The sequence below is a fragment of the Indicator indicator genome, chromosome 21 (assembly GCF_027791375.1).
Source record: "Indicator indicator isolate 239-I01 chromosome 21, UM_Iind_1.1, whole genome shotgun sequence".
In the NCBI taxonomy this organism is placed as follows: domain Eukaryota; kingdom Metazoa; phylum Chordata; class Aves; order Piciformes; family Indicatoridae; genus Indicator; species Indicator indicator.
This window is the reverse complement of record NC_072030.1, coordinates 9,719,426-9,745,623: the sequence shown is the minus strand read 5'-3', so window position 1 is coordinate 9,745,623 and position 26,198 is coordinate 9,719,426. Positions and strand designations below refer to the sequence as shown.

General features: G+C 40.7%; 1 protein-coding gene across 2 annotated transcripts in view; it reads left to right on the top strand.

Annotated features, from left to right (window-relative positions):
• The window catches only part of SWAP70 (switching B cell complex subunit SWAP70), a 37,018-nt gene extending 11,472 nt beyond the window's left edge, over nucleotides 1–25,546 (top strand). Inside the window, exons 3-12 of one of the 2 annotated variants that reach the window (XM_054390341.1) lie at nucleotides 562–735; nucleotides 10,396–10,623; nucleotides 12,638–12,784; nucleotides 13,035–13,143; nucleotides 14,495–14,676; nucleotides 18,167–18,274; nucleotides 19,735–19,901; nucleotides 21,051–21,249; nucleotides 22,759–22,855; nucleotides 23,557–25,546. In XM_054390341.1, the coding sequence (XP_054246316.1) occupies nucleotides 562–735; nucleotides 10,396–10,623; nucleotides 12,638–12,784; nucleotides 13,035–13,143; nucleotides 14,495–14,676; nucleotides 18,167–18,274; nucleotides 19,735–19,901; nucleotides 21,051–21,249; nucleotides 22,759–22,855; nucleotides 23,557–23,666 (1,521 nt within the window). In that variant the 3' untranslated portion in view covers nucleotides 23,667–25,546. The remainder of the gene's footprint in view (nucleotides 1–561; nucleotides 736–10,395; nucleotides 10,624–12,637; nucleotides 12,785–13,034; nucleotides 13,144–14,494; nucleotides 14,677–18,166; nucleotides 18,275–19,734; nucleotides 19,902–21,050; nucleotides 21,250–22,758; nucleotides 22,856–23,556) is intronic. The other variant, XM_054390342.1, reaches the window with a different exon arrangement.
• Nucleotides 25,547–26,198: the final 652 nt, after the last annotated feature.

Here is a 26,198-nt window from a genome sequence, read left to right as displayed (position 1 = left end):
GATTTGTAAGTCTGAGGAAAAGGTTTCAAGTGGATTAGCATTTGAGGAAAAAATTAGTTACATATTTATGAATGTTCTACAAGAATTATGTTTGAGTAACATGAAGCGGAAAAACAATTAGAAGTCTTTCCCAGCTAATGTTCCAATATTGCTTTTAGTATATCCACATGTAGGCTGGGTTTTATTGGCTTCCACGTTTGCTATCTCAAGTCTCAGTAACTCAGTCCAGCAGAAAAGCAGTTGGAATTAAGACAATGAAGATGGTTTGGAAGCTAAAGCTAGTGGAAATGCAGAATGCAGTGTAGCCTTCTTTAGATGAAGTCAGGATACTATTAACTTGACCACAAATTGAAGGTTGGATGTAGATTTTATTGGAAGAAATTGTTTAGTTGACCCCATGCAGGAAGTCAGACTAGGCTACTACAGTGCTCTTTTTGGGCATTTTTTACAAAATAGGATTTTCTCAGTGCTTTTTGTAGGAATTAGCATGTTAAACTTGCTCTGTCATTCTGTGCCATTCATGCATATTCAATTTTTTTTGGTTCAATTTCTTCACTTTAGGTTCAAGGAAACTTTGACAAAGTTGAATTCAACAGGATGTGCTGGACTCTTTGTGCTAAAAAGAACCTTCCTAAAAGTCCTTCACTGCTAAGTGATGAAGATGCATTTAAAGTGTGGGTTATTTTTAACTTCTTATCAGAGGACAAATACCCTTTAATCATTGTTCCTGAGGAGGTAAGAAACAAAAACTTAAGCTGTTTAGCACCAGTTTACTTAATGTCCCAACTAAACTATGGTAATGTTTGCTACTTTCCAGAGATTTAAGATAAAATAATTAATTAATAACAAACCTCCAGTGCCTTCCCCCCCAGGTGCATATGCCTGGATTCCTACAAGATACTTTAGATACTGGTGGCTATACTTGCCTGTTATTTAAACAGCCTGGATTGTACTGCATATACTGCTTGCTCCCCAGTAAACAGCTTATTTTGCTTTTAGTGAGGACTGGTGGTGCTAGGAGACTAGCTACAGTATTAGCACTAGGACCTGTTGAGATTCTTGCTTCACTCACGAGTAGTGTATGTATGTGATCTTTAATCACTGTGCCTGCTTATATCTGATAAAAATTGTGCACAGTTAGTACATCAATGTAATTCTGAAAAAAATACTCTCTTTGCTCTCTGTTACTGTGACTTGCTGGATGAGTCTCATGTCACACTGATGATGAAAAGGAGTACAGACCTTTCTGAAGATGTATTTCTGATGAAAAGCAGTCACCACCTGAACACTCTTGCTTAGAATGGCTGAAGGAGTAATACTAGAGAGATCTTACTATACTATAAGTTCCTGTACAAGTATGGGCCAAGGCTCAAATAGGTATTTTAACACTATAGCAGGATTTTGGTATCTCTACTCTTTTCCCCTTGGGGCAGGACAAGGGAAGAAGCAGAAAGAACTGTAGGCATGAATAATCTCTTGCAAAACCGCACGCAGACATCCCAGGGGGTTGCATTTCAGCACTGGCATTGCAATTAATAAATGTCTGAAAATGATTGAACAGTCGGGGATCAAACCAGTGTGATTTACATGGCACTAAAATACAACTGTTGAAATCCAAGCTGCTGTGCCAAACCATAAAGTAGATAACTCCCCTATCAAAAAAACCTGCTTGGTTTTTGCCTTACCACTCACTTTTTAGCAGGAGACTTTTCACTCTATACAATGATTCTGGTTTTGCCACATGGGCGATGACAGAGCCCTGCCTGGCATGCTGCATTTCTATGAGAAATGGCAGTCTTCTTGCCTGCTTTCCTGGTTTTTTTCAGTCATCTCTGGCAGACAGCGATCATGGTTATAAAAGCTAAGACAGCTCCTTTCTTGGTGCCAGAATTAGCTTTGGTAGAAAGTCAGAGGCACTAATAAATGTCAAAACTGAGACTCAAATCCATGTCTCTGGTTTGTTATTGTGTTCCCACTGTAGATAACTCACAGCCATGTATCGGCATGGTTAAAAGGGGCAGGCTTGCCAGCTCTGGGTGTCAGCGTTGCTCACTTGCTCCCTCTTCACCAAACATGCCCCCAGATTCATGCTGCCTTCTGTAGCTGATGCCAGGTGATGGCAGTGTGTCTTTGTTGGCAGGTGGGCTGCAAGTTGGCTCTGACTCAAAAGAGTTTTTCCATACTTCATAGCTACTGCTGTTTGCTTTTCCTCCCATCCTTAATGCCCAGGATTAACCTGTGCTACTCTTTTACTTGGATTATTGCTAAAATTCTTAGGGTGGATCTGTGTCTGCATCTCTTTGATTACAGAAAGATCTAAATTGTGCAACATTGTTTAAAGATAGCTTATAAAGCCTAGCAAAGAAAGGCTGCTCTGTTCTTATCATACACAATGCCTGTATTCACACTAACTTTTTGCCTTAGACCACACAGGTAATGAAATTAGCCAGTGGGGGAATGTTGTCTGTTGAACACACTCTTTTCTGGTTTGCACTGATCCTCCTTGGTTTCTCTGTGCTTCTGGAAAAATCCACATTTCATTTACCCTTTTACACAAAATTCCTTAAGTGAAGATGCAAAGTCTCAATTTTAGTCAGTTTTGGTTTTTCTCTATGTGACCATAGAGAAAATGCCTTCTGTGCTCTTGTGTCTGGGGGGTTTATGTTGAATCTAAACTCCAGATTTGCAAAGCGTTTTCTTTGTGCAAATTTGTATTTGTTGTCTTAGTGCTGAGAATTTCTACCTTTTAAAAATAACTCTTTTCAATAGTATTCAAAATGAGCCTGGTGCCCCTTGAGTTCATAATAAAACTTGATTGTATATTTGGTCTTCACCACATTATATTGCATCCTTTCACTTAATTACAAAATGTCTTGCACATCATGTATGAAGTGAGCGGACTATTGCCAACTGAAGAACAGAGGAGAAGGGTGATGAAAGTATCGCTGTGATGTTTGGTTTTGACAGAACCATGTAAACTTCACTTGGACAATTGTAATTTCCCAGCCAAAGAGCAAACTTGCCTTCCCTCCCTGTCTGGTGCTTTGATTGTTGGCTCAGAATATTGCAACACGCAATTTTCTGCAGTTTCTGGATTGGGGTCCTTTGTGTGGGATCCAGCTGTTTCACCTCCTCCTTTCCTCCAACCTCACATGCTCTTGGATTTCAGAGACTTTATTTCCCATTTATAAGTAACTAGGAAACTTGCCTCATACTTGCAGGTTGGAAGGATGATCCCTTGAAGATTTTTGCATCCCATCTTGTGAATGGGATGATTGTAACAGAACTCCTTAGATCTCCAGATATTGTGTCACTGTAGCTTCATGTGGCTATGAGAATGCCTGCTTTACATCCTCTTCAGAAAAGCTGCTTTTGGAGACCTGCTTGGGAGTCTGATTTTCTTTTTTAACTTTTTTTTTTTTAATTTTAATTTTTAATTGGTTTCTGCACTCATTTGAACAATTTCATGTGGAAAATTCTCCTTGGTGGTGAAATGGGGTGCAATTTCATCTTTGCACTGCACTGACTAAAGATGGAGAGTGTTGTCTTTCCTTCTGGCCCACACTGAGTACTTCTGCATTAGTGGAATTGTACTAGGCCTTTCACATTAGCCAGCTAGTTGTGGTGGGGCTGCAAAGAGGAAAGTCTTGATTCCTTGACCAGGTGTGCAAAATTGGGAGCAGCTGCAGCTCAACCTGAGAAAGAAAACAGACCACTTTGGAAAGATTTCAGAGACATGGGCCAAGGAAAGCTTTAGAAGAGCAAGGTGAAAAAGGCAATTAGAAATAGGGAATTTAGAAGTGGTGGAGGGGTGTCACAAAGGCTAAAAGTTGTTCATGTAGCAGAGGCCAAACTGAAAGTCAAAGGCAGCATCTGTCCTGTGCTCCTCACCTGCTGTGGAAGGTGAGATGGCAGCCTTGCACTTGAGAGAAAAATAAGGTTAGTAAAATCCAGTATGGGGAAGGACTTGGGTTGGGGTGTGCAGTTTTGGTGTGTGACTTCAAGCTTGGTGGGATCCTTCTATGTTATGAGGGGAAGTCAGGTTACAGAAGAACAGGAGCTAGTGGCAGCTGCACAGGGCACTGGGCTCAGCTGGTAATGGCCTTGGGTTCCAGTGCTGCTTCTGCTGGCTGAGCAGTTAGAGTTGGAAAGGAACAGAAAGCCGTGAGTGCTGCATTTGTAAAGGTGACAAAGCAGAGCTGCATTTTTCCAGGGAAATGCAAAATGGTATAAAATCTGAAAGTTCCCTCTTCTTTCAAGTGAGAAGCTTTTGTATGCACAAGGTAAAACACTTTTATGAACTGGGTAAATGTGATATTTCAAAGATACAGATGGGTTGGAGGAAAAAAGGCTTTATTTTGTCCACTGTAGTTATTATTAGGCTTGATGGACAGCTTTCAGAATTAACACAATTCTCTGCTAACAGCAAAACTGCCCCCTGGCACAGTAGGCAGAGCTTTACCAAGCAGCTGCGCCGCTATAATGTGCCTGGAACATGGGGGAATGGGTGGGAGCTCGTTCCCCTTCCCACAGACAATCTTTTCCACTAGGTCTTCTGAGATGGAGGCATCCAAGTGTGTGTTTCCTTCAGGTCTTGCAGGCATTACCTTTTCTGTGAGCATGAAACAGAGGTGGAGAGAACTGTAGCCTTAAGAGGAGAGATATTTCTAGTCTGTTATGAGCTTTCCTTCAGCTCATCTCAGTTGCAGACTCATCTGGGTGCCTTGGCATTGTTTAACCAGACGTTTTCTGTTTTATAAAAAGGTTTCCAAACACTTCCTCTTTCTTGTTTCTGGACATGTGACAGCAGCCCTGGGAATGCTTTGTTGCCTGAAAGCTCTGGTGTGTGGTTAGCTGTGTTTCTGGGCCATTCTTAACGGTGAAACTTGCAGATAAGTACACTGCAAGCTGCATATTTTTGTGTGTTGTAATCTAGTGCTCACATAACTTGTTTTAAAAATATGTTTAAATATTTGCTGCCTTTGCTTTTTAAGCCTGGGTTCTTCAGAAAGGAAGATTTGTACAGTTATTTTTTCCTTGTCTTCTACCCTTCAACTGTATTAACGTGGCATTTTTAATCTTCCCGGTTAGGAAAAGAGACTCCAAACCTTGTATGGTGTTTTGTGCATTTGAAAATGAGGTGGTGTTCTTTAGACTGAAGTGGTGATTCATATGGAGGCTGCTGAGAAAGCTTTTTTTTTTTTATGATCATATTTGCTTCCTTGTTTTGTGTTCTAGTATCAGAAACTTATACAGTGAATGAAATACTGGGAATTGGCCATTCAGAAATAAAGGCAAAACTGATACTAGAATGAAAGCTGCTTGTGTGGGGCTTTAACTGGCCCCCATGACCTCTACAAGTTGATACTGATGGTTAGAAAGGTTTGGGGATTTTTTTATTCAGGATTTGCATCAGTTCTTTGTATTTCGTTACTCTTTTCCTGGATTGCTGTAAGAAGCAAGATAGTTTTCAGCTTAATGCAGCAAGTTGTCCTTGGGATGTACATGTTTATGTTTTACACTGTTTTTCAAGTTTCCTTTTATTTTGCTACTTATTTTCATTTTAATTTCATTTATTCAAAAAGAGAGAAGGTAATGGCTTCCACTGGATAATTAACATAGTTTTGTTGGTGGAAAGGATGAAACAAATACTTGATTTAAAAGTAAGTGATGTTCTGAAGGGATTAAAAAGAAGTCTTAATGATGACTGTGAAAGGGGATGTGATTGCTTTTGCCCAGAAACATATGCTTCTACAGAATTCTGTACAATGTGACTAGAACTTTTACATCTACTCTGTTAATATCACAGTCCTTATCTGAATAATAAGAACCAGGATAGCATGTCTGCTGGGCATGAAGGCCTCCTTGACATTATTTTTCATTTTTTGTCTTCTAAGAAGACCCACTTGTATACCAGAAAAATATGTGAAACTTCTGACATCATTCCCTGTGAAGGATAGTGCCAGGGCTACCTGGAAAACAAAACAAAAACCAACCAACTCACACACACACAAAGATCCACAAAACAAACCAACCAACCAAAAAACAAATAGGTACTGAAACATGGAAAAGAAGGTGCCCTCTGAAAGAAGATACCAAGCAGGATGCATAGCTCATGTTTAAGAGCTTCTATTCTATTTTATTTTGTTGCTTTGTTTTTTCACTTGGCAAGTTCTGGCTAAAAAGTCTCTGTTGATTTGAGATGGAAACTGTTTTTTCACAGTGGTGAGCCAGCTGCTGCGTACTGGGCCTGTGCAGCAAGGCCCTGGTGTTTTTATGTCTGTATCTGAAAGGTCGGTCCAGTCACAACAGCAGCACACAGCGCTTCATGTTTGCTTTTTGCCACTCTTTTTGGCTACATGAATAGGTTGTGTTTGAGCCAGCAGACTTGATTTGTCAGTTATTTGCTGAGTTGATATGTCTCTTTGTGGAGGAGGGGACATGTGGCTTTCTCTGAGAGGTTCCTCATTTGAGCACATAGTGAATGGTCTCTTATTTACTTCCAACTGTTCCAACTTACTTTATACTTATCTCACCCTGTTCCATATTTCTACTTCCCCCCTCCCTCCTCAACACTCACTGTTGCTGTAGACAGGTTAGATAAAATTTTTCTGGGGACCTTGGTTAGGTCAAGTACTTACTTGAATGCATGATACAGCATCAATTCTTTTGTTTGCTTTAGAAATTAAATTGTAATGTGCATAGGTCCTTTTTCAGTTAGGAAAATGGATTTATAGGATATTTGCTGTCATGCTAGTAAGTTGTAGATGGGGGGGCAACAAACTTAAATGTTTTAATCTATTCCAGTAATCAAAAATAAGGCAGTATGTATACAAATTACATTAAGGGAAAGGATATGTTGGCTGATTTTTTTTAATGCATTGCCTGATAATGTGTACTAGCTAAGAGTTTTGCACTGTTTCTTTTCTAGATCAGTAGTTTGATACACATTTTATTCACATGACTTGAGCAAAAAAGTGAAAAAAAAATCTATTCAGTATGATTTTTGTGTGTGTTACTTTGCAGTTGAGTCCTAGTACTTTGAGATCATTAACCCAAGGAATGTGAGAGCTGCATGCCTCAAGCAGTGCAGTGTGTTGTGAAACCTTGAAACCATACATTTTAAAGTTTATGCTCATTAAGTTTTAATGATTTAAAAAAAAAAATTCTATTTAGCATTTTGGCAGGTATGATATTAACCTAATCAAGCCTCAGTTATTTTAGTTTTCAGCTAAAGTACAGGATCTTACTTCACAGAAAATGCTGCTCAGAGGACTGAGCTGAGTAGCAGAATGTGTTTTGAAAATGGGAAAAAAGGTTACTCCTGTATTGATGCCAGAGCTCCTTTCAGCTCATCAAAGTTTTAGGTTTGTTTTGAAATAGGTTCTTAGTGCTGCTGTTCTTTCCTGCCCTGAAGGGAGTTTTTGGGTTGGTTGGGGTTTTTTGTTTTGTTTCCTATAAACTTGTCTGGAGTAGGAAGTAAGCTGCTTCCTGCCTTTAACTGAATGCTGAGGATTTATGGCAGTTGATGCTCAGAAGCCTTGGATCAGTTTTTTAACTTAAGAATTTTGTAAAGTGAAAATCAGCAAAGCATATTTTAAATATTTTTAAGGGTAATAGTTACTGAATTTTACAGGAATGCTGTAAAAGATACATGCAGCTGGTTGAGAAGGCAGGCTAAAATTCCCTTCCTGTTGTGTGACTGTGTTAAGTTCAGCAGTTCAGAGCCATGCATGGAATCACTGTAGAGCACCACTTTCGGACTTGTTCTGGTGAACAGTGGGAATTGAGCAGCAGTGAACACAGCACAGCAGAGCCCTGGCACTGCAGCAGCAGGGGCCCATGCTACCCTCCCCAGCCTGTCACACACAGCCTGTGCAGCGGGGCGAAGCGGGTGTACAGCTGTGCCCTTTCTGGGGGTGCTTTCCCCACATGGCAGAGCTGAAACTTGTTTTTGCTGATTACCATAAATCTGGTACCTCTTGTCTACAATTTGAGTGCCATTTTTGGTAGAGGCCTCTCCTCAGATCCTCTCTGCCAGTAAAAATTGCCTGAGGAGCTAAAAACACTTCAGTGCTTTACTCAGTGAAGCTGAGATGAAAAGCAATGCTGTCTGCAACTTTTGTACCCACCCTGGAGGTGTGTTCTGTGCCCGGCTAGCTTGTCTTCTGTTAACCTTTTATGAGGAGGATACGACAGCCTCATCTTGGAGGGATGGATATGTGCTTCCTGCTCATTCAGCAGAGTGGGGACTTCGCTCTAAACAGTGCAGCAGCTTTCAGTAGCTTCTCCATTTTGCTGTAGCATTAGTCCACATGCTATTACGGTAGGGGCTGTCAGACTAAGAGTTACTGAGCTGAAATTGCAGGAAAAGCCCACCTATCTATAGTGTGAATTTGGCAATTTACTGTTTTACCATATAAGTGTGTTCTGCTACAGATTTGTATGTTGGTCATAGATATGAGGAAAAGGAAGGGATTTGCTTGTACCAGAAGCAAGAGAGAGAAGCAGCAGCCACAAAATCAGCATATATGATGCATCAAAACCCTGAGGCCCATGAGTCTTTGTAGTGAAGTGTAGGGAAAAAACAATTCTTTATTTCTTTATAGTAAAAAATCTCTTCTGTAGAGACTTCCTGGGTGCTAACAAGATAGGTTGAAAAGTGAGTCTGAGTTATAAAGTTCATTTATTCTGTGGTGAAACATTGCATGGTGGGAGCATACTCTGGCTCCCTCAGCTGGGGTTTTTCCTACCTGTATGAGAAATTGCATTATTCTCAGCAGTGCTGAGCAGCAGAGGCCAACCAGCACTGGTCGTTAGAATAAAGAAGGCCTGGAAATCTTCTGGGTTTCACCACTTTTTAGTAAGAAGTGTTCATGCTGTACACCTTAGTAATTTTTGATAATGGGATTCAGACTCTGGAATCACTTAGCGTTTCCAAAACCACACCTAAATTAGGTAAGCTGAAAGTAGATCAGAATGTCCTGAAGGACTGACCTTCAGAAAAGCAGCACTTAAGGAAATCTGTGTTATTTCCACATCCACAGCGAGAACCCAAAAGGATTGTGGTGCTTTCCCTCCTCACCTCCACCAGACAGTGTGCAGTTACCACCCTGTCACATCCCTCATTCCTGCAGAGAGCAGGGCAGCTGGGATGCACCCTGGCCTGCAGCTTTGTCGACCAGCCTGACAGGAATTGATTCTGTGCTGGCCTTGTGGAGGCTGGAGGGAAAGGCTCCCTTGGTAGCGGTTGATGTTGCTTTGTCCATGACTGCAAGGACTAGAACAGGAGGGTGCTCATGTGGAGCTCAGCAGCCTCTACCCAGGCTTCCACCTTAGGGAGGGAACAGGCAGCTTTACTGTCTGCTTGGGCCAGCTATTGAGGCAGTCAGGTTTCCTACAAAGCTGGTAAGGAAACGCAGTGAGCCCTTACCTACAGCAGCAGAAGGCACTACATTAGCTTGGTCTGCCTTCAGAAGTGGGTTAAATGCTGCAAATGGTATCCTGCAACTTTAGTCACAGAAACTTAGAAATGTGACTTTCACTTTGTTGTGTAAGAGGTCTTTGTAGGAAGGCTTTCACCATTTTCTTATTGTTATTTAAAGAGCAATTAAAAGCATTTTACATGTGCTCAAAGGTGTAGAATAGGCTGAGTTTAAAATACTCTTGGTTGGAGAGTGAACAGTGATAGTTTAAAAACAACATGAAAAAAGACAGGTAAAAGAAGAAACCTGGCCTTCTTTCCCTTTTTGTCATTCTTATGTTTATTTTGACTAATGTGATGACCATGTGCATGGTACTCCTTACAGAATGAGGAAAGATTAAAGGAGAAGGAGAGTTTATTTTGGAAACAATAAAAGCAGATGTGAAAAATTTAATCTTTTGCTGCTCTAGATATATCTCTCAAGATTAGGTCCATGGAGGGTGGAGACAGGGGTCAGGTGAAGACTAAAATACGTGATCATAATACCTTGGTCAGGTTTTCATTCCACTTCTTGTCTAGACTGCCATCTTTTCTTATTTTTTGTAATTTGTTTGCTTTTTATCTTACAAGAGTACTTTTTGAAAGTTGGTGCTTTTTCACACTTCAGTCATCACAACTTGGAAGCTGTTGCAGGGAAGGTCCCATGCATTCTGTAGAAATATGAAATACTAGACTGTCAGGTTCAAGTCTTTGTTTCTCTGTAGCTGTGGGATGGGCTTGGCAGTTAAAAGTTCAATTGAAAGCAAAGCCTAAATCTCTGCTAGTTGAACCACCTACGTTTAGGGGCCTACAAGTGAACACTGGAATGTAGCCATAATGATAGTCTCTAGAGAAGCTTAGTTTATAGCTCTGAAACACTTGATTTCCATGCCTGCTGAAAGTGATTCATTTCTGTTCGTATTTCTGTACAGATTGAATATTTACTTAAAAAACTCACTGAAGCAATGGGAGCAGGCTGGCAGCAAGAGCAGTTTGACCATTATAAGATTGCTCTTAACACCAGGCGAGAAGGTCTTTCTGCGTGGGAGCTGATTCATCTCATCGGAAGTGGGCAGTTTAGTAAAGGGATGGACCAACAGACAGTGTCCATGGCAATCAATGAAGTCTTTAATGAACTCATATTAGATGTACTCAAACAGGTAAGAACCACAGAGGACTAATGTTTTAATGTAGACAGAACAATTTATTGCATAATAAGAAAATGTTCAATTTCTACCTAATGGCTAATGAGCAGGGCACGTAAGGTAAATGACTTGTAAGGGTTTTTTAATATGACTAGTATCAACAGCTGACAGAATAAGCTGCATTGAAAATGCTTTTTTCTAGTTGCAGTTTTATTGTAGCTAATGTAAGTTGTGCTAATTAGAACCTCTATATTCAAACAAGAGGGTCTGGACAAAGGAATTGCTCCAGATGAAATATCTGCTTCCAAGCTGCACCACTTCAACAGGGCAAATAGGTCTGGAGCTCTTCTACACCTATCTCCTTTACTGTTCTGCATAGCAGGCTGCATGACTGCCAATTTACCTGTATTTAAACACATGAAGTCATGCTGGTTTTTATATTCTTAGCAAACTTCTGTCAATTTACAGTTTCTTCAGATGTCCAATGACAGGATTATCAGTTTAGGAATGGCTTCTAAAATTGCATTTCTTCTATGGGAAGTATAAATATCATGGGAACCTGAGAGGTCACAGCAGAGCTTACCTAGGGAGCTATTTGAAATTGACTTTTACCTAACAGAAATGTTTTCATGTTTGATTTCATGGCTTCTTAGGAACTGAAACAGAGACTTTCTTGGCAGGCTTTCCTAAGCTGTTCTGAAGAAATCATCAAAAGGTCTAAGCACAGGAAATTATTTCGGAATATCCACAGAACAATGCAAAATTCTATTTTTGTTAACTGCTGATTGCAGTTGGAGGTGAGGGCTGGGAACACACACACAGTCAGTTGAGGGCAAAATTATGTCATTCATCTGTTCAATACCTTGAAAGTAAAATAATCAGTGTCAGGGCCTTTTACTTGAAACTTGTGAGGAAATCAGATTTTAGTCTCTATCCCTTCCTTTTTTTTTTTTTTTAATTCTTTCCTCTCTTGGTGGCTGGGCCTCTTTCTCAAGAACGTCTGAGTGCCTTTGAACAGTTTCTTGACACTTAAAAATACTGTGTATCAAGATTTGACCCCCTGTCTCCTGGACAGTCACTGGTCTAATGGAGTTCCTCCTATGACTTACAGATACCTGGTTTGATCACAGCTTATACCTTGACACCTTGTTGATTCAAACCATTGCCCTCTTCATTGCAGGAAATTATTTCAGGGTATAAATTAATGAGATACTGTTTTGTAGCCAAGTCTCATACTACTTTTTTTTGTACGTTTACCTGGATCTTTTATCTTGCACTTGCCAAGTGCAAGGTCTGGCACCGGGGCTGGGGTAAGCCCTGGTATCGAGACAGTCTGGGGGTGAAGGGATTGAGAGCAGGCCTGTGATTAAATTTGTGACACTTAGTTTTCTGAAACATGTAATTCATGTGATAGTTGATGTGCATCTTAAAGATCCCCAGGAGCAGACAGTGGGGTCTTGGAAGATGAGAGCCAACCGATGCACAGAAATAATAGTTATACAAAGGTTTTGCAGAAATTTTAGGGGAAAATATTAGCCTGACTGGGCTTTGAAAGCAAATTTAGCATGTCAGGAAGGAACAAAACAACTGATTATGACTGACTTAGACTGTCCAAGGCATGAAAGTGAAGCTTCATGAGTCTTTCACACACCCTTGTGACCACCCAGACCTTGGACTTGAGTACAAAGGCGGCAAACAAAGCTGTTTCTCTGTGCGTTCCTGGTGTGTGGTGGGTTAGCACAGGGGAATAGGCATGGCCTTGGCTCTGGCCATGTCCAACTGGCCAGAAAAGCTGAGCACAGACTTGCTGCATGTGTAGGGTGTTTTTTTTTTTTTTTTTTTTTCTTTTTTGCTTGTCTTGACTTCTAAACAAAAGACCTTCTCCAACTGTCCTGGATTTTTTTCCCTTTAGATCTGTAGCAAAGTGTGTATGCTAAGTGTTTAGGGTCTTGAGCTAACTTTTCTGTGGGCCTTTAAGACCAGGAGGTTCAACAGAGGCCAGGCCTTTCAGCTGATCTGTTTTTTACAGGGTTATATGCTGAAAAAAGGTCATAAAAGGAAAAATTGGACAGAACGATGGTTTGTGCTAAAACCCAATATTATTTCCTACTATGTAAGTGAAGATTTAAAGGACAAGAAGGGAGACATTATACTGGATGGCAACTGCTGTGTAGAGGTAAAAAAAGCCCCAACACCAAAACCTATTAATCTCTATAAACAGGAAGTAAGTTTTCTGTGTGCAGGTTGGACCTATGATATCTTTTGCTAATGGAGTTACTTCATTAGTTTATATAAAATCAGTTCATGAACAGTCTCTTTATAAGGGTTCTTCCTACTGGTGTTTGTAGCTCTATAACAAACATAAGGCTTGACAAGGTAACTTAGATTTCAAGTGTCTGTAAGGCTAATATTATTATCCATTCTAGGCCTTGCCTGACAAAGATGGAAAGAAATGTCTTTTTCTCATAAAGTGTCTTGATAAAAGCTTCGAGATCAGTGCCTCTGATAAAAAGAAGAAGCAGGAGTGGATTCAAGGTGAGGTTTCAAAGATCTTAGCTATGTGAAAGTTAAAGGTAAGCTGAAGTCCTACATCTGTGCTTTACTCACATTTGAAGTTCCTGGTCTTGTGATTTTTGGTGTCTCTGTTTTGGGCACATAGAAAGGATCAAGAACCTGAGACTCAGGATGAACTAAGAATCCATGTAAGAGAATTGGTTTCTGTCGTTTAGGTGCTTCAGTTTAAGCAGCTGTAACAAAATGAAATGGATACCATTGTCTGTTGTACTTCTAGGGATGGGGAAGGGGAGGAGAATACATCATGAATTGCTACTTTTGCAGACAGAGGGAAAGCTCATTCACTTCGGCATGAAATTAACATACTGGCTTTGTTTTTACAGTTTTGTTTGAGGTAGTATAGTGAGACACAAGGCTGGGAACTGGGGCTTCCTTTTCTTTTCCCACAGTGAAGGTACTCCTGTGTGGACCTTCCCAGATAGGTGCTGAATGATAGTTGTATGCATCTTTTGCAGAGTGAGGTAGAAGCTCTTGCAAACCCCCTGTTGCCAGTGCCATCGAAGCATATGCAGCATTTAAATATTTGGAGATGTGTGCTTTCAATTGCACTTTCCTCTTTACCTAAAGCATGCCTTTAGTTACACCAAAGTCTGAGGTATGATGAATGATTACTTAGTTCATAGGATAATAGGATGTTAGGAGCTGGAAGGAACCTTCGAAGGTCATCAAGTCCAACCCCCCCTAACAGAGCAGGACCAGAGAATCTAGCACAGGTCACACAGGAACACATCCAGATGGGTCTTTAAACTCTTCAGAGGAGGAGACTCTACCAGGAGATTTCCAAAAGGAAATATTTTTTTTTACAGTTGTAGTTGGTGAATAAAATACCAAAATCATCTGCCACTCCTAAGCTTTGCTGTCTGAATATTTCCTCATTGAATAGAAGTTAATGAGAGCTACTGTCTTACTGAGAGAAATTTTTCTCAAGGAGTATCAGTAGGAGTAAAGGGTTTAAGGTTAGTTCTAGGTACGTGTGTGAAGTGTTGCGTTGGTTGAATTTTTTTGCAGCTAGGCATGGAGTGATTTGTATGTCCAATGCCTGTTAAAAATCAATATTGGAATTGACATTGGAGCTGCCTGACCTTAGCCTTGTGGCACAAGGTCAAGTCTTTCACTGGGGTTTGTGTTGACAGCTAGCCTGATGAGAATTAGAACTGACAGCAGCTATTTCTGATTTAAAAATACATTTAAAACCCCCCAACACAACAAACAGCACCACAAGTATTCACTTACTAAGGGTATCCAGAACGCTTAACATTTCCCTTCACTGGTGTTCTCTTCCTCTCCCCTTGTCTTGTACACTCCTCTCCAGCCATACAGACCACTGTAAGCCTGCTGAGGGCAGGGAGCCCTCCGCCCCACAAAGAAGCACGGCAGAAACGAAAAGAACTGCGCCAGAAGCTGTTAGCTGAGCAAGAAGAGCTGGAGAGGCAGATGAAAGAGCTGCAAATGGCCAATGAGGACAAGCAGAAGGAACTGGAGACTGTGCGAAAGGTGAGAGTGGGAGCTGCCGACTTTAAAGCTTTGAGTTCAGTTGTGGTGCTTGAGCTGGGCTTCTTGAGGCAGCAGTTTCCTGTTCAGGTTTTCAGACACATAGAGCAAACTCCTCTGGGGAAGGTGAGATTGTGTTCGAGTCAACTCACCTAAGCAAGCAGACCTGATGGTTGAGCCTGCAGTAATCCTTCAGCATTGATGGCAGCACTTTCTAGGGACTGCACAGCAGACTTGGGGTATACCCTGTCCCCCATCCTTGTGAGGGTATTGTGAAGCTCGCATGAAAAATCTCCAACCACCCAGCTGTGTGGATGATGTTTGGGCATTGGTAAGTGTAGAGTTTTCAGTCAGGTGTGTTGGGGGGTTGTATTTTTCTTTTCTGTTAGACATGTCTATCAAACGTGGGGCTTTTCATTAAGGTTTTTTTTTAATACGGTTTTCTAAGTCATGTTCTGTAAACTGTGTGTGGGAACTCTTCCCACAAATGTAGCTTCCAGAGATAAAAATGAAATTTGCAAACATTGCAAAGGTAGGAAGCAATTTTGTGAGCATGCACAAGAACGGCTTTACTATAGTAGTTTGGAGAGCTGTGTAGAGCTGAGACACATAGCAACAACCATTTGTAAATTGTCTAGATCTATGTTCCTTGTAAATGCTGGATTGACTTCTAAAAGCCTGGGAACTGGACTAGAAATTTCTGAGTATTAGCAGACTTGCTGAATCCAAGCTTGTTAGTCCAAATGAAATGCCTGGCAGGAGACACCAGGGTACCTTTGCTGTGGCTGCCCTCATAACAGTAGACTGACCATGCTAATGGATCTCTGCATTTTGAAACAACTGGTACCCTCTGCAATAGTTCTCCACAGAGCATCAATGTACTTCCTGTCTGCATCATTGCTCGAGTTTTTCGTAAATGAAAAGCACTAATTTCAGCCCTCAGAAAACGCCATAGTGATCTTTGTGGCAAGAGGTGGTGGTGTGGGAAGCTATTAATATTGTGAGAGCATGGTAAACGTTCTGAGTCTAGAAAGCAACTAAAATAATCCCAAATATGTATTTTAAGTCTTGTCACAATGTGCGGCAAGGAAAAATGTCTTCTTTTAAATAACCTTTTACTGACAGTGCTGATGTGGGTATTATTTTGTTTGCCTTAAATGGAGTCTGACAATAGAAAATCAATTAACTTAATTTTGCCACCTATATTTGTCATGTGTTTAAGATTCAGAGTGCAAATTCTGCTTTAAAGGAGAGTCTGTGTTACCTGCAAGTAATATGCCCGTTAACAGAAATTGTAAGGCTGGATTTTGGTGTTGAGTTTACTTTCTTGAGAGGAAGTTAGGGGGAAGATAACATGAGAGCATCCCCAGAGGACCACTGGGTTGTTGACAGGCTGCAGGGAGTTTTTGTAGAAATCTCAAGAGGTAAAATAGACAGCTGCAGCAAGAAGCACCTTTTGAAGTGGGCTGGATTAAAATGACTTCTGAGAATAGTTTAGTCACTGACATGAACTACTGCACTTAGACTAAGTGGGAGGTACTGTGTTGGAGGAACTTGAGCGTTTCATTAGTTAGAAAAACGTTCTTCAGGGAAAAGGCTTTGTACAGGATTCAGGAAACCGACTTGTTCTGGAAAGAGTGGAGTTCGATTTGCTCCTAATGGCAGTGAGCCATCACTTACAGCAGCTGCCAACGTGCACTCTGAGAATTGTTTGTACTTTGATAGCTCCTGTAGTAGAATATTTCAGAAGAATAAAGGCCTTTGTGTGAAACAGCTTTTTTTTCATATTTTTAAATGGAATTTTGAGATGCATACACTGAACAGACTGGAAAGGTAAGTTTTTCTTAGCAAGAGAGCATGCACAAGATGTGTACCCTTTCTGTTTCAGTTTGAGGTCTTGCATGGGGTTCAGAGACTGTGCTAACTGACCTCTGCTGGAATGGTGTATTCCTGTGATTTCCCCTCCTGCCCTGCTCCAGACTTCTGGGACTTCTCTCTAAACTGTCTACTTGTTGCCTACCTGCCAGGAAATTATGCTCTCTGAGGTGAATTAAGCAGGAGGTTGCTGATAAAGAGTGGACAAACTGTCTTATTTTCTTGTTGAGTACTCTGGCAAATGTCTGGCACCCACCCTTGCCTGTGACTCTGCATGTTAGGCCTCTAGCCTCACTGTTGGCAATGGTTGTTTAATTTCAAAGTAGGGAAGGAAATAAAAAAAAATTTCACTTAAATAGGCATCTTGGATTTGACTACTATTACATGCTTTTGTATGTTCTGGCAGAGGAGGAATGCTACTTCTAAAAGACTGGCATCATTTAAGCCTTTCAAAGGACAGCAATTCTGTACCATCTTTTATGGCTTAAAGACATCCTCGAAGCCTTCTCCTTCCCTTCTTCCCATCTATTTCAGACTACAGTCTGAAATAAGACTAGAGTCTAAAATAAGAGCAAGCAGTTAAAGGAATGAAAGTTTTTAGCTTGTCAGTTTTAATTGTTTAGGCATCTCATTAGTTCATGTAGGATGTGTGACAAAGATTTAAATGGGGTACCCTTCCAAAAATACTGAAGAAATAGATGTCCTGTCCCAACTGCAGGCCTGTGGAAACAATTTCACCAGCCTATTGCCTTGCAAAAGAAGGGTGCTTGCTTTCTGCTTCCTCTGAAGCATCAGGTAAGATTCTTAGGAAAACATTGTGAAAAATTATTTTGTTTTCAGTTAAGTTTTAGCTGGTACTTGAACATTTCTAACTACCTGTGCATTCTGAAAATACACACTGTCGAAATCCTGATGAAAGGGAAAACTGCAACCACTATTTATATGTCAAATCAAGATTAGAAACAAGTTTAGCTGCAAAGATGTGTGAAGGTAGCAGCAGCTGTTTCCTAGTTCTGACTAGACTAATTTTTCCCAGAATACCAAGGGATAATTATTAACTAGAATTTTACTTACCTTACATGGCAATTTAGGGGATGTTGAAGGGATATGATTCACAATAGGCACAACCATTTACTATAGGCAAAGCCTGTGGCACTTCTGCTTTCCCATGGCAATTTAGTGCTTCTCAACTTCTGATTCTGTATGAACTCTATGCATGCTGGCATGTTTTCACTGCTGGAACTCTTGTGCCGTCCTGTCTGCCATGTGGTTTTCCAGAATAGGTTTCTGTCCCATATTTGATAGAAATCATTGTGTTTCCTTCTCTAATGGTGGGGCAAGGCAGGACTTAGAGGAAACTCAGAGTAAGTCTGATAACTGATTTTTTTCATTGGTAAATGTAAAATTGTCTTGCAAATGAGATGGAAAATTTTATTTAGAGATTGAGAATAGGCTCAGACATTAAGAAGCTTGCACCTATTAATGCTTTAGGTTTCTTCCATTTTTTTAAAAAGCCAGACATTTGTAAATAAAACTCCATTTCCTCCAAATATCTTAAGTTTTGACAAATTATTTTTCCCTTCTTTTCTTACCCCTATCTTGCACCTTTCTCTTCCAGCAACTGGAAGCAGCAGCTGCTCGTGCTGCTGAGGAAGAGAAGAAAAGACTTCAGACTCAGGTGGAATTACAAGATCGCTTTAGTTTGGAGCTGGAGAGAGAAAAAATGGTGAGTAGTTCATGTAGGTTTTTGCTGCAGTCAGACATAGTGAGCAGCTAGGTCAGCAGCAGTGATTTACCTCAGGCAGATGTTGCAGGAGTATTGCATTTGTTAGGTACAGCATACAGTATTTTTCTAGTGAATTCAAATACTGGAACAGCTCAACGGCAATTTGTGTTACAAACTGGCCAAGTTTTCACTGTTTAGAAGAATAAATGCAGACTGAAATTCTCCTTGCAGTCTTCCAAGATGGAGAACCTGAGGCCAGTATATACTCTATGAACATGCAAAAATGAACAGATGTAATCCAAATGCATTTTATTCCTAGTACTATTGGGTTTTTTAATCTGCGTGTTTACGTTTACACACACACACACAAACATAAAAAGCGAAAGAAACACTGTAGAGCTTTACATCACTGTCACTGTAATCCACAGTAAGAAATTCCAAAAGAACTAATTTTCTATCTTCAAGGGCTTTGCCAGGCCTAGCAGGCCTGGAAATAGTGAGGCTCATGTGATGGAATGCCTGGGAACATAAATGCACACAGTGCTGCTTTATGGGCCGAGTGTGAATTCCTGAATACCATCACTTTCTGGGTCAGTGGGATTTCAGTTATCTGAGGGAAAGCAGACTGCAGACCAATGGAGCAGGACATGCCATCCCACCACACTCGACAGCTAGTCTTTCTTGCTGAGCTCAGGAGCTGTGCTTATCTTCTGTGAAGTACATGCTGTGTATTGCTAAATGCTGTGGTTTTGGTGCTTTATCCAACTCAGTTCAAAGCCAGCTGACTGCTGTTGTCCACAGCACAGTGAGAGGCTGGGTGGGAGGAGGGCTCTGCTGATGTTGTGCCCCTGGTTTTCCACTCTGGTTGGTGGAAAGAGGGGGGGGGGCGGGGGGGTAATGAGGATGAGACTGAGTGACTGTGGATATGCAGCATCCCCTCACCTTCCTCTGTCCCTTACCATTGGGTTTTGTACAGTTGCTCTTCTAGCAAAGCCAGCCTCCTTAGCCAATTTCTGCTCTTTTATCCATCCCATGGCAACATCCAGATACAAGTGTGTGGAATACATTGCGAAGGGACTTGTGCCTGAGTGGAAAAAGTGTAATTAAACCAGTCTGACCTTTGTGTCTGGTCACACTACAAGTTTTCCTTCAGTTTAGTGTCTTATCTGTAAATTAAGTGACAAGATCAACGGACTGAAGTTAGGTATGAACCCCCATAAAATCCTGTGCTGCATGAAGTAGGGCAACATAAGTAACTTCTTTTAAATTACTATTTTAATGCTCTTAGTTACACATCTACAAATTCAGAGTTGACTTTTTTTTTCAGTTTTGCTCTACAGGCAGCAGGAAAAGGTGTTTGTTGCTGAAAACACTATCTGTGAGAAACCTGGCAATTCCTCCAAAATTTGGGAATGTGAGTTGAATGGTAGCTTATAGATGTCCTCAATTTATGTTGATAGGTAAGACAAAAAATGGAAGAGCAGGTTGCACAGAAATCATCTGAACTGGAACAGTACTTACAGAGAGTATGTGAACTGGAAGAAATGTACAAACAGCTACAGGAAGCTTTGGAGGATGAGAAGCAGGCACGCCAAGATGAAGAGACTGTAAGGAAACTTCAGGCCAGGTATGACTTTGACTTAGTAGAGATGTATTTCAATTCCCCACTCCCCCTTAAAATAATAAATAACTGTGCCATAATATTAAAGATCGTTTGCATCTTGGACATGCTGCTGGAAGAGGTGGACTTTACCTTCAAGTCCAAACACAGGATAGATGTGTGAGGGTTGTTTCGTTTGTTTGTTTTCCTTAAGCTATGAAAGAATCATAGAATTGTTTTGGTTGTAAAAGACTTAAAATCATTGAGTCCAACCATTATCTAACCCTACCAAGCCTGGTGCTAAACCATGTCCCTTAGCACCACATCTGTTCATCTTGTAAACACCTCGTGGAATAGGGATTCAACCACCTCCCTGGGGAGCCTGGTCCAGTGAGAACCCTTTCAAAAGTGAAGAAATTTCTAATATCCAACCTAAACCTCCCCTGGTGCAACTTGCAGGCATTTCTATTTGTCCTATCACTTGCTACTACAAGAAAAGACCAACTCCCCCACCCACCTTGCTATAACTTCCTTTCAGGTAGCTGTAGGGAGCCAAGAAGATCTCCTCTAAGTAAAGCTGGTATTTATGATTTTTTTAATATGTTTGCTTAGCCCTTAGCAGTGGGAATGCTTGGCAGTCACAAGAGCAGGCCCACTTACTTTTCATCAGGCGTTATATAAGTCAACGCTTGAAAAACTGAGGTCACTCTCTACAGAATTTTCAGTTGTGTATTTTGTAAAGCACCAAGTGTAAATATAACTTTCTGCTGTATTTTATCACAGGTTTAAATTGCAATTGATAAGAGCTTAAGTCTCTTCTTACTCACAGGGGCTTTCTTTAGTGTGGTTTGCTTCTTTATATGCTCAGTTCTCCTGAGGCAATAGAGATAGCTTAAGCATGCTTAGTGCCTCTGTGGTTTTGGGTCTATTTACATTATTGACTAAAGTTTCTGAATAGCCCTTTGTAGCAGTCAGACTGCTTGCACTGCTGGCATGATTTTCATCTTTACACTGAAGAAAAGCCAGCAAGCAGTAATTTTTTCCCTGCCTCCCAAGTATTTAAAAAAAAGGGGGGGGGAGGGGAAAGAAAATAACTAGCTTGGCTTCCCAACACCACATATGCTATGTAATGAATACAGCTTTAAAGTGCATTTAACACTGTGATCCCCATTGCAGATTACTAGAAGAGGAGTCAGCAAAGAGAGCTGAACTGGAAAAATGGCACTTGGAGCAGCAACAAACCATTCAGATGACAGAAGCAGAGAAACAAGAGCTAGAAAACCAGAGAATGATAAAGGAACAGGCTCTTCAAGTTGCTATGCAGCAACTAGAACAACTTGAACTGGAAAGGAAGGAGGCCCTTGAGCAATATGAGGTGAGTTGCTCTGTTCATCAGCCTCTCGTACTTAACCAGGTATTGAGCAGTTTAACTGAATTTGAAGTTCATCAATGTAATTTTTCTTTAAGGATTAGTATGGCACAAGAAATACAGTAACAGTTAGGACATCTGTGCTGGGTTTTTTTTGGCCTAGCACTGTAGATAGATTTGAGGGAGAGGACACATTTCAGACATACCACCTCCTTTATTCTTTTGTCCCAGTTTAGCATGCAAACCATCTCAGTCATACCCAGAAACTACACTCCAGACTAACTTCTTACACAATCTCGTTGTCATAACTAAACACCTTGTGCTTTTGGATTAGTTTTCCTGCAGTGGTTTGATTATGTCATTGGACAATATTGTTTTCTAGAGATGAAAAGTCAGTGTGCTACTGTAGCTCCTCAACAAGGTATTTAAGCACTAAACTGATTTCAAGGATAATTGGAAATCATCTCAAATTCTCAACATGTAGCAGCACCTTGTGTCCTTCTCTTGGCTCTGCTGAGTGGTTTTGATGAAGGCCAGTAGTTGTAATTCATGGAAGAAATAAGAATTGTAATCCAACAAGTGGAGTCTGAGGTGCTGCATGCTTTCCAGGGCTAGGGAGGAGTTGATCCTGTGTGTATTTAGGTTAGGAAACAAAACAGGACTGGATTCCTGTTTAACTAGGGAGTGTGTTTTTGCTCTTGCGGCACCCTTGAGATTAGCTCTGTGAAGGATGAGCTAGTGATCTGTCTCAGCTGGCACAGAACACAAATGCTGTGGTGACTGCAAGGAAGGGCCCAGGTGGGACAGTGCTGGCCACTTTACAACTTACCGTATTGGTATTGCATCTCACACTATCACTGGATTGCTTTTGGCTAACACTTGATTTTGTTTCAGATGGCATCTTGAGCTTTTTGTATATTAAACATAATTTATTACTCCTAAGGAATTTGCAGAGTACAGTAGACATAAAAGCCCCGAACAAAACAAACTAACCAAATTCCCCCCCACAAACAAATGCTGCACTACCTCACTGCCCTAGTTGACTTGTTATTTTAGGAATAAGTAAACTGATTTAGTCTTATGCAGCCTTTTTCTCATGTGGGTGTAATGGCAGTGGCCCTAGCTTATATTTAACGATTTCTGATAGTGAGAGATGCCTATTAGCTGGTCTTAAATTGGAATAGAAAACACATCTTTTTGTTTTGAAGCTACAGTTTATGTAGTTTGTCAGTCTTCATAACGACTGGCCCTATGGGCTTATGCAGCTACAGAATCTTGCAAAATCTGGTTCTTTTTGGATTCAGGTTTGACAGCTTACTTTTTATACAGCTAATAATGACTAAATTTCAACTGAATTTCTTAGGATGGTTAAAAATTAGATTCTCCTGTCTGCACTAAATGGAGCACTGTCTGAATTAGTTTGGTTCTATCTTTATACAAAAATAAAAAACATCCTTTCAAATCTAAGCAGAGTCGAATTGTTCTTGTTTTTAAATGGGCTGTATCTTGTTTCAGGAGGTTAAGAAGAAGTTGGAAATGGCAGCTAACAACACCAAGAGCTGGAAAGATAAAGTAGCTCATCATGAGGGATTAATTCGACTAATAGAGCCAGGTAATTTTCAACAGAAGAGTTACAAAAACCAGGTATTCATTCTGCCTCATTACTGAGATCATCACTAAATGATCTCTGCCTTTTCCTGCAGTTTACTACTTTCCCAGCAGCCTGTAAATGCCTCATTTGTGAGAACTGCTGATGGTAACTTTCAAGTCTTTACCTCTGTTTGCCCTACTATAACAATTACTTTGAAACAAAGCAAGGATCACCCTGCCCATTGCATGGTTTGGGTGTTCAGTGCAGTTTGCGTAAATGTTAATTGCCAAAAATATTAAGTAAAGATAGCTAAATTACTTGATTTTTAGGAAAAGGTTAGTTTCTTAGCTTAATTAATAGCATGCCAACCCAGAAGAAAGTGGCTTTGTAATGCAGTGCTGGAGAGATCACTTTCCTTTAAGGATATCTCTAAGGCAAGAAAAGGGGTTTACTAAGGTACAACTAGTTGGGTTGAAAAGGAAGGCAGGAGATGAGGATGCAAAAGATTGCAGCAGCTGACAGATTCTCTCTCATAAGCACCTTCACTGTCAGTGTCCCAGGCATTGTTCTCTCCTTGGTTAGGCAGGTCCTTGGGTCACCTTCAAGAAGGTTCCCAGTTACAGAAGACACAGCAGTTACCAAGTGGCCTATCCCACCAACAAACGGATGAGCAGTGTCTCTGTCAGAAATGCCTGTCTCAAGCATTGTGCTCTGTCTTCCAGGCTCCAAGAATCCTCACCTAATCACAAACTGGGGCCCAGCTGCCTTCACTGAAGCTGAACTTGAGCAAAGACAAAAGAGCTGGAAAGGGAAAAAAGCTGCTTCTGAGTAACAGCAGTAGTCGATGATTGCTCATGAGGAGAAGCCCACCTTGATTTGTTCTGCTTTGCACAGAGCAGCTTCTTGCTTATAAAGATTTTAGTATGCTCAGCAGGTTGGGCCTTTCCACAGAGGAAATACTGTTTGCCACATAGGAGTGCCTGCTCAGAGTCCAGTAATTATAATGTGCGGTGTCTGAGAATATTTGTTTCCCCTAATGTTTCTAGAAATTCTGTTCTTTTATACAAAACTTTTCAAATGAATATTTCTATTTAAATGTATGTAGTGACAGAGTTGTTTCTGTACTAGCCTGCCACAATCTGACCACAGTTAACCAATCAAGCAGTATCACATTCATTCCAGAAAGCGAGGGAAGCAATTCTGTCATTGGTGCAGTGTAATTTAAACCCAGGAGAAAGCAGTCCTGGAGGTTCTATCCAACACTGAGACAGAGCATTACCTTTCCTTCCACTGAGTCTCCCTTCCTTTTCCTCTGGTTTTTTCATCTGTTGTCTTTCACACAGTGCTTAGCACTCAAGATTCATTCTTCCTTAGCGAAGGCAGACTGGCATCGCTGGGTCCCTGCTGGCTGGGCTGATGTTAGGGCCTGTGTGAAGGAATCGAAACAAAAGAACTGGAAATAAGTATGTGCAAAAGGTTGCTGAAAAGTATTTGGAAAAAGGAGTCATGCAAGAGTGTTCCTGTGCTGTCTCACACTTGAGAAGTGATAACCACCTGTAGTTTCAAAGATGTACAGGTTTCTAGAGCAGCAGAATGGAAGATGATGGCACAAACAGGCCAAGTACCAGCTGTGCAAGGCTGTTCGTATAAGAAACTTGGCTACAGCATTCCACTGCTTTAGATGCAGCACTCTTAATTTGAGCCAGATTAACAAAAGGAAGGAGGAAATTAAGAGGAAAACTAAATCTGACGTTTTAATTGTAGACAAAAACTATCAATGTATAGCAATACCACTTTAGAAAAATTGTCAGTAAAATACTTCTAGCATTCCCTGTAACAAGGCTTCCCAAAGAGCCTCCTGGCTTTGCTTCAAAATTCTCTCCAGGGACAAAGGCAGTTATTACTCTTTCTGTAGGCAAAAGGTGCAGGTGTGTGATTTTGCTTTGTAGAGCTCCCACACCAGAGAAGGCAGTAAACCAGTACAGGACAGAGAACTAAGTCCCCCCTGCTGAAGAGCAGGTGCCTGTTGGTGTGGCTTATTAGTCAGCTTTGACCTTTGCATGCACACTGAACACAGACACCCATCTCTTAGCACCTGCTTTTAAGTTCAGCTAAATGTTAAATTATTTTTAGTAAGAAGTGAATTTTTCAGATGGATGACCAGTGCATTTGTGTACAGCACTGATCCATGGAGCGAAGAAGAGCAGAAGTTGAATAGATGTGATCTTCAGATTTGGAAGTCAGTAGCATTTTATTTTTTTTTTTTTTGCTATTAACAAAGACTCACTCAGATACTGAATCCTCTCAGATATTTGTTCTCTGGTTACCTTGTTATACTAATTGAAATTTTTAATGTTTCAGTAAATGGAATACTGATTAGAATGGCAGGAACATCCAGGATCTTCCTTTTTGTATTTACTGTACAGGAAAGCAGTAGCTCCTTAGGCTTGCTAACAAGGCATTTTTAAAATTGATCATGTTTACAGAAGAAATGTGAAAAAATCTGTAACAGAAATACTAATGTATACATGGGAAAACCTCACTAAAGGAGAAGCTGCAGTATTTATAGCTACCAAACACCTTTCATGTGGAGAGCAGAAGGTAAATTTGGGCTAAACTTGTTTAATTTTTCTAACAGTCTTTATTTTGGACAAACGTTTTTTTAAGAACACCAAATGATGCATGTTTCCATGTTTTGTACTGTTCTTTGGAACTGGCTATTTAATAAAGTAATACAAAATCATTTACAGTTCTTTTTTCATGGGTTTCTTCTAAGTTGCTGGAGTTCAGAATCCAGTAGCTCTTGTGTGGAAGTACTGAGTATTACTGTGGTGGAAGAAATACACTCTTAAGGGCCTGATGAGTGGGATCTGGATTAAAGCAATGATAAAGGCAGTAGTCACAAACTGTGAAGACAAATGCCTTAGCCCTGCTTCCCTTTCAGCTGCTGATGTTCAGCACACCTTGATAAGAGTGTGGCAATGCTCAGCTCTTACAGACAGCATTGCTCAGTAACAGTATTTTGAGCTGCATTTTGGCCAGTTTCTGAAACAGTTGTGAAATTAATTAATAGAACAGCTGCCCTCTGCAGTAGACTATCAAGGCTTAGGTTGTTGGCCTAGGACAAGGGTAGATCTGCTCTTATAAGCTAATGGGGGGAAACATCAGCAACATGAGGGTACTTTAGCACACATGGACACATGCCTCTGAAGGCAAAACAGCCCTTTGTTATGTTGGAATCCACACCTGTCTGTCTTGAGCTAGTTCTTTCTTAGTCACTATTAGAAGAGGAAATGAGACAAGTCTCTTTTTTGCTCTCTTGTGCATGTGTGCTCTGACAAGCTAGGAAAACTTTGTGTGAGGT